The sequence below is a fragment of the Pollicipes pollicipes genome, unplaced genomic scaffold (assembly GCF_011947565.3).
Source record: "Pollicipes pollicipes isolate AB1234 unplaced genomic scaffold, Ppol_2.1 Scaffold_4219;HRSCAF=4965_pilon_pilon_pilon, whole genome shotgun sequence".
NCBI classification, from domain to species: Eukaryota; Metazoa; Arthropoda; class Thecostraca; order Pollicipedomorpha; family Pollicipedidae; genus Pollicipes; species Pollicipes pollicipes.
Window position 1 is genome coordinate 18,147,597 of NW_023596448.1, and position 8,266 is coordinate 18,155,862.

An 8,266-nucleotide genomic window follows, 5' to 3' on the forward strand; every position below is an offset into this window, starting at 1 on the left:
CTGTCGTGCCGGGCGCATCCGTGAACGTGCCAAACATGGTTCAAGGACAACGGTCCAGCGCCGTGCGGTAAACCGTCCGACGCCGGACGCATGACTACGACAGGCAGCCCTGAGCGAATGACGGAAAGCCGGAGTGGGTGCTGACTGCTGGGATAGTGCAAAGGGAGAGGCGGGCGCATTCTACGGTGAACAGGGGTATGATATTTGCCGACTTTGCTAGCGTTCGTGTGACGTCACCAACAGGCGTCAATAACGGTTTTGCGATCGTATCATCCATTTTCGCCGCGAGGGACCTACTCACTGACCTCAAGGGAGCGACACACGTGGGTGGAACTTTGTATCGCCTTAGGGATGCCCCCCGCCCCCTAAACCCCGCTTCTCCACCCCATTGTTTGTCTTGGCCACAGCTATTTTTGAGAAGGTTATTCCTTTAAACCTGCTTACTGCCTGTGCACTTAGGTGCCGCTTTAGACCGAACTTCAGAGAGATTGTTCAGATTGATCCTTGCTTCAGATATCCTTCAGAGAGATTGTGCTCTATTTATGTCGCGTTTCTTGCGCACCTGAACGGCATGCAGTTTCTTTATTTGCTGTCTGCTGGGGAGCCGCATCCTCGACTTCCCTGACGCTTGGATTGCAACGTTTCGAAGCAGCACGACAATGTCGCGTAATAATGGGGTGGTTTGCTGAGGCCGTTCGCGACATAACCGGGAGAGGGTTCAGGCTGTTGAAGCTTTCGAGAAATGGTTCGGGATAAGCTCAGTTGATCTCATGGGTGCAACCCAGTGTAGCCACATTGCGTTCGCAAGATCGAAACCGGGCTTGATCCGGCCTGACAAGTTTTGCAGAGGGATATAGGTGGATAGTGTCCAGCCAATGCCTGGAAGCCTTGCCGCTTGTATGCAGTTAGGTGAGTAATTTTCTCTGCAGCAGTCTTTCTGGGAAATGTCATCGATGGGCAAATGAGTTCAAATGTGCACTTGAGAACAAATGTGAGAAAGGGTTCGCTCTGTCAATTGGTGGACGTTATGCACTGCATACGGTCCTGCCGGTTATTCTTGCGTGAACTTCAGTTCGGCAAATGGCTTGCGGATCATGTCGCGACAGGACTATGTTGATACGCCATTTTGAGAAAACGTCAGCGGTGGAACTTTAAAGGGCTATCGCAACTCTCAATTCAGTGCAATATTAGCCGAAATACACGCGGTGATGTTTGGATGCAGTAAATAAGGAATCCCCAGGTGCGGATTTACATATCCTTGGTACAATGGCGCAGTTGAGACATACTTAAATATGCAGCTATGCGTTTGGTACGCTCTGGAACGGTGGGAACCAAAAAGGGAGTCACCTGTTGCACGCCCGTGGTGTGCGCGTCATTGTTGACGTTTTGCTCTGCGGTGATGGAATACTAAATAAGCACCGGGAATAATTTGACTCATTTTAAGAGGCGCTGAGTCAGAGGCAGTGCCACCGGTTGAGACTGCACCACCAGGTCAGTTGTTAGCGTATGAAAATCATATGCCTGTCATTTTGATCGCGTCCCTTTGTCCCCGTGTGAATGTGAATTTTTAAAGAACTGGGAGATTGCAAGATATTTTCAAGTTGTGCATGCTACCTGTTTAACCTTAGAAGATAATGTTATAATTATGCCGGAAGTAATGGGTCATGATCTCTCAGATACCCCACCCACCTTTGCACCTTTGTTGCCGTGTTTATGTGACTGTTACTTGCTGAGTTGCTTACCCTTATTAATGTTTGTATTACATTAGCTATTTTACATTTGAGAGTTGTGCTCTAGATATTTCCCCAGCAGGCATAGTTGCAGTGCTGGCATATTATGCCTCATGGTTATGAACATGGAGTCACTCTGGGCTGCATAAATGCATGTTATGCTGGACATATCTTAACAGCCAACATATCTTAACAGGCACTTTATTGCAATCTTTACACTGCTTATACTCTGTCCATATGAGTGTTTCAAGTTTTGAGTTTATAAAGGGGACAACATTTACTGGCCTTTACTTGAGAGCACTTGACATAATTCCTGATGTCTTGTAATATTGGTTCTATGCACTCAATGTATGGGTAGGCAAGACCAGATCCAAGGCATGTGAGTCTCATATTCTGAAGCAATTGACACAACTAGATATCCACAACTAGATAGTAAAAGATATCCAAGTGTGCCATTCAAAGCTGAGAATAGTTGTTCATTCAATAGCTGGCAGCTATACTGCTGTTTTTTTCTTGTTTTTTCTTTGTAAATGCCATTTAACTTAAGCTATTGTTAAGTAATTGGACCAGCAACAATAGTCTCTGAGAAGTATCATAGAACATAAATAACAATTGTGTGCACAAGAAGGGAAGAGAAGGATAGACATGACCACAGCTATTTGGTTCCAGCCTTTCCCATGGTGATGATCTGGTCGGGGAATTGGGCAAGACTGATTGTAGGACTCCGGGAGGGTGAGAAGTTCAAGCCAACAGCTGCACCAGCATGATATTCACAGTAGGGATTGTTTTCTAATAACCAGAGAAAGCTAGGCATGTCTCGGGTGACATCCCATCTTTTCAGATATAAGTGAAGCAGCCTGACATTCTGTACATGTCAGTCAATATCCTGCCTGCAAGGGGTTTATAAGTCACAGTGGGGCACCATCAACACCACACCACCTGCACGCCTCACTTTGCCTTCTCCACACTCATGCTCCCTCATATGTTCTCCCCATCTCAGTCCCTGCATGTTCTGCCCATTCCAGGATCACTGTGACCTGAGATTGCCCTTGACACTTCTGCCACCGGCATCACCATGGAGTCGACGGCCGTTTACAATAGCACCACGGTGCCAGCCGGCGGCGCGCAGAACCGACGCGCCTACATGGACAATATCAGCTATGCCTCGCTCAACCCCAAGCGCTGCTGCAATGTCGTCATAGGTCAGTTGGCTTGGCCTATCTCAGTGTGCCTTGCAGACTTGGTTGTTACATTGGATGTTGCGGATTTGAGATCAGTTGGCAAGGTGTCTTGGGCAGTGCTTCAGCCGGTCTTGGTTGTTAGCAGCAGACGCCATAGGTCTGTTCGCGTCTGGTTTCCTTAGGGACATCGCGGTCAGTAGGGTCTGTAGGCGTCGCTCGCCACTGGTCTGGTGCCACCCTCTTCCATCCCTGCCCAGTGTAGATGGCTTGTAGAGCGAACATGCTCATCAGCGTGTAACTGGCGTCGGGGTGAAATGTTACATGAGTGGGATTTAGCCTTTGTACCGAGCTGTCTTCTGGGCATCATTAAACAATGGGGACAGAATGGTGGAAGCCCCTTCAGTTACATGTTACATGTTCATTCTAAGGGCGTATTTGCAGCTCACCAAGAATATTTGCTCACGTAGAATATTTGCCGGACGTGTTCCCAGCGCGACGTGTTTTTGTTTATATATTCGTCAATGTCGTGACAATAACTATGCATGCTAAGACATTTAGATTTTCGTTTCCAGGTACTATGTGTGCTCTTTTGCAATGGAAGTTACAAATTATAATGTATTCAGCATATTAACTACATTTGTATCACTCGTTGCCCGTGCGGGACACGCAAAGTGGCTTGTTTGTACTCGAATCTGCTGCGCCATTTCTGTCTCACTTCGGTCAAGTCGCGGAAAAAGACTCTGCGTCTGTCAAAGGCTCTACGTGACGTCACGTAACACATCAATGACAGGTCATAAACAAGTCACTTTGCGCGTTTAGGACCTACGACGGATAATGCAGAAGTGTGTTATGCGTTGCAAACTATTGCATGCAGTTTTGTCAGGAACACGCGTAGTACCTGCGAACGTGAAGTCTAGTTGTGTAAAGGCTAGTTTTAAAGGTGCTCGCATGCGTAGTTATTGTCACGAAAGGTTGTGGAGATGTAAACAGAAAACTTGTTGCACTGCGAACGCGTCCGGAAAAGACTACGTACCGTCACGTAAAAAGAACATTGCTGGTGCGCCGCGAATGTTCCCCTAATACCTTGCTCAGCTTTGTTGCAAGAAGAGCGTGGGCATGTATTGCGTTCCTGGAACTACCTCCCAAGCCGTGGAAGCCGCACGGATCACCCCGGCGTCTGTCCACAAGGCGACCGACCCGCCTGTAGCACCGCGGTGCCGCCGCCGCCGGTCGCAACCGGACCAACATGGCCGCGCCCATGCCCGCAGTGGTGGTCGGCATTTTGGCCGTGCTGGCCGGCCTCTCGCTGATCCTGTACGGCAGCCTGTACTACATCAGCGTGCGCGACCCGGACGAGTTCGAGACTCCGATGGAGCGCCGGCGACGCGAGGAGAGCATGCTGGTGTACCAGATCCTGCTGTTCGTCGGCATCCCGGTGCTGGTGCTGGGCTGCGTGCTGTGGATCGCGTACCTGTACCGCACGGGCCGCTGCAGCTACTGCCCGCTGTGCCCGGGCGCCCGGCGCCGCCGCCGCGCGCGCGAGTACTACGAGGCCCAGGTGAGCGCCGAGTCCGGTGTGAGCGGGCGGCGACGCCGGCAGCAGGCTCTGTGGGAGAGCGTGCGGTGTCGGCCCGCTGCAGCGCCAGGGCACGGGTTAGAGGTGGGCCCCGTCTGGGAACACGCTGGGTGGGATGAATGTGCGGGGGACGCGTGCTGCTGGGGCCTGGATGCTCTAGACGCGGGGATGACACAGGCCTTGCGTGCGTTAGGCATCTTCGGAGGTGCATTTATAGGTGTTATGCTTGTGCCTTAGAAGAGCTAGTCCAAGCTGTACTGCGCCTTCAGCAGGCAGGTGACGGTGTAGTCAGAGGGCTGTTGTTCGAGAGTAACTGAATGTTATGGTCGGCAGGTCCGTCCTTGTTTGGTCGGGTCTGGTCGGGTCCGATTGAGTTGGGTAGATCGGATTGGATAAGGTCAGGTCAGATGCGCCTGTTCCGGCTTAGCCCCTGGCTCGTGCTCTGCCCGCCTCGTACAACCTCTCTTGGTGTAGCCGAACACACCACCCCGTCGGCCCCACATCTTTTAACGCGCCTCCCCCTGCTGCCGCAGCGAATCGAGGCGGACAACATCTCCAACGGCTACAGCACCCACCCGACCACCATGCTGCCGCTGGACGAGCAGGACCGGCTGGTGAAGCTCAACCGCGACGAGTACTCTGGGTGAGGAGGCGGACCGCCGCCGCGTCTGAGCCGGCATGCGGCATGGATACGCTCCGCGCATGCGCGGCCGAGGGGCATGGCGGCGCGGGGACGCGAAACTGTCGCGGTCCGCGCGAGTTTAAAGGGTGTGTTCCACATTAAGATGAGGGTTCTGAACAGATATAGCCATTTGGATGCTATTCAGTGCAGTTTATTGTCATGCCCATTTCAAGATTTAAAACCCTCTTGTTTCTGAACTTGATGCCTGCGAACTTGTGCAGACGATTTCGTGCATAATTTTTCAAGGTCGTCAAGACATGCATGATGCCATAGACATGCCACGCGTTGGCCATGTGGTGGCCAAGATCAAGCAAAATATGATCATCGAATCATTCGCGTCTGACGTACGTCAGTACTCATCAACAGCGATATTTGGCATGAACTCTCACCGGCTGGCCCCCAACCTATTTAGTGTGTTGAGCGCACGGTTCGAACACCAACCGCGGCCTATGACGCATGATACGGAATTATTGGGCGGTGGTTATGACGGAAGTAAAGGCGAGAGGCAATTCTGGCACGGCCAGTCTGGCAGCGTTCTGGACTCTTAAGCACGTTCCACGACGTAACCAAGCGACGGCGCATTAAGGAACACATCTATTATGTAATGAAATGATGTCTATGACAGTCTTTTATGCTTAACAAGCAAATCAGTAGTTTGAAGCGAAGCTTATGTCATCATATCTTGTGTTTCCCTTAATATCTTCAAATGTGGAACACTCTCTTAAACGGCGCGGAGTCGAGTGAGGTTAAATGGACTGTGAAGCATGTGAGCTCTAAAGTGGATACGCTCGTGGTGTTTTTTTATCGTTGTGAGAAGGCGTTGCTTTTTTACAGCAGGCTTCGTTTTGGGACGGGGAGGGGATAAGCTGGACCTACCGAGGTGGGTCAAAGCGTGGTAGTGAGCAAGATGACGCGCGTCTCTTGCGGATGTCGCACATTGGGAGGTCTGCACATGTGTAGCACTGCATGACGTGCGTGTGTCCCTCTTAGCGTGGGAGATCTGCATAATTTGTGCTGAAGCTTTGGCTGGAGAGTGTCCACCTGGAGAGTGGTCCGTCCCTCCAGTCGTAAACTCGCATCGTTTAGCTGCCCCGTTAAACTGCTGTATTGCTGCCGGCTCTTCTTTCGCCTATCGTTGCCAGTCGGTCTACTTTGTTCTACTCGCCCGTTCGCCATCTCTCGCTGCCTTTCTGTGCCTCAGTTGTGACGCGTTTCCCTTTGCCGCGTCGCGTTTGGCCATCGTGCTGCACTAACCACGTGCGCTGCGCAGACGTTGAGCCCGTCCCCGTGCCGCCGCCACTAACCCGCACGTGCGTACTGGCGGCCGCAGCCTGGAGGATACAGACGCCATGCTGATGGCGGGCACCCGGCCGGTCCTCGTCCCCATGCAGACTACCATCTAGCGGCGTGACGGGTAAGCTGGAGTTGCAGCCGCTGCGGGTAGGTGGGGTGGCCAGCAGCAGCGTTAAGTCTCGTGAGCCCGAAATCACTCTTCCGAAGTGCGATGTGTGTAGGCCATGAAAGTGAAAATACGAGGCTGTTAAGGTTATGATGATTAGGAATGATCTACGCGACTGTTGACTGTTTTTAGGAAAAAGCTGCTTAGGGTCTGCGACAAACATGGTCGGGATTCGACAATGGCTGAACGAATGTTGCTTGAGCCAGCCGCATGTGTCACTGTTTCGTAATAAGCCGTGAAATAAGGACAGCTTGTCGCACGCGCCGAAAAGGGAGTACACCAAAGAAGGAAAATGATGGATGGAGGGGTGATGGTGACATGTGTATGTGCTTCTTCCGCACACCACAACGTTTCTGGCGACTGAGCGACGGACCGCCCCCGCCCCCAGCTCGGCTGTGGTGTCGGCTCGGCGTCGGCTCCGCTGGCCCGGCCGGAGGACCTGTCGCCGACGGGCGGGCGGCGTGCGCGCGGCCACACGGCCGCCTCGCCGTCGTGCGGCAGCGCCGAGTTTCCGCGTCTCAGTCCGTCCACGGCGCCGTCTTCCGACTTTGTGTGCAGCAGCCTGGCCCGACGGCCTCCCGCGTGATCACTGGGCAGCTATTTTGACGTCACGGACCGCGCAGTCCGCCACGACGTCGTGTGTTGGGTGTGGATGATTGGATGTTATGTTGCCAACGGGACCAAAAGAGGTTCCAGTAGGATAGCCGCGGGCTCCCGGGTGGGAGAACCCGCGCGATGCTTTTACTGACGGTCGGGGCGCTGTGTGCGGGCCAGGACACAGCTAACGCGCCGCTGACGCCGCCGAGGTGTCGCGCATTCGCCTGCCTTGTGTCGCCGCATGGCAGTCATTTTCGGTAGCGGGTGGTAGTGCCGGTAGGCGGCGTCTGGCTAAAGATCTGAACCGCTTCTCAGAACAGCACTGACTGCGGTGGACCATTTTCGGTTGTATTTTTGTCTCCGGTTTCCGTCCATTGTCCCTCATCGCCGGGCGAGGCCTGACGCGCACGTGGTCTTTACGTGACCGGCTGCGCTGTGTGAGGAGGTTCCACAATGCAGCACGCTCTGGAGGAGAGTTAGTCTCGCTGTTGGTTGTTGTGACACCTGTGAATGTTTACGTTAGCTCGGCAAGATTTCGCCAGCTGAGAAATTTTGTTATGCAGCGTGCAGCGTACGCACAGTGTCATAGACGGTGATAGATAGGATATCATACCAAGAGAGAGCATAATCATGCAATGTGCTAACATCACGTGTGGTGATACCGGGGTTATACGCCCCGAAGAGCTATTTTAAGGCAAGTTTTACACGTATATTAATACACGGTGGAACGGAGCAGATACCATTAGGATGGTGGTGTATTTCTGCGGCGTGGAGTGAGACATCCTGCGCGACAGGACAGCCTGACACATGGCTGTTCGGAGAGCCTGACGCACGACTGTCCGGACATCCTGACACACAACTGGGGTGCCGGTAGTGTAGTGGTTGCTACGCGTCTGGGAAGCCAGAGGTACGAGGTTCGAATCCCCGCGGTGCCCGCCCTTCCTGCCAGGGTGGGAGACGGGCGACGCCATATAGCCTCAGCAGCTGAGAGCGTCGTAAAGCCCCAGTGACACACACACACACACAACTGTCCGGACAGCC

At 53.0% G+C, this 8,266-nt stretch overlaps 1 protein-coding gene across 1 annotated transcript; it reads left to right on the forward strand.

Annotated features, from left to right (window-relative positions):
* The first annotated feature begins 1,330 nt into the window (after positions 1 to 1,330).
* Positions 1,331 to 7,957, forward strand: LOC119095922 (uncharacterized). Its single transcript, XM_037218775.1, has 6 exons — positions 1,331 to 1,491; positions 2,756 to 2,932; positions 4,180 to 4,469; positions 5,021 to 5,130; positions 6,500 to 6,583; positions 7,017 to 7,957. The coding sequence occupies exons 2-5, from the start codon at positions 2,806 to 2,808 to the stop codon at positions 6,570 to 6,572; spliced, it is 600 nt and encodes a 199-aa protein (XP_037074670.1). The 5' UTR covers positions 1,331 to 1,491; positions 2,756 to 2,805; the 3' UTR covers positions 6,573 to 6,583; positions 7,017 to 7,957.
* Positions 7,958 to 8,266: the final 309 nt, after the last annotated feature.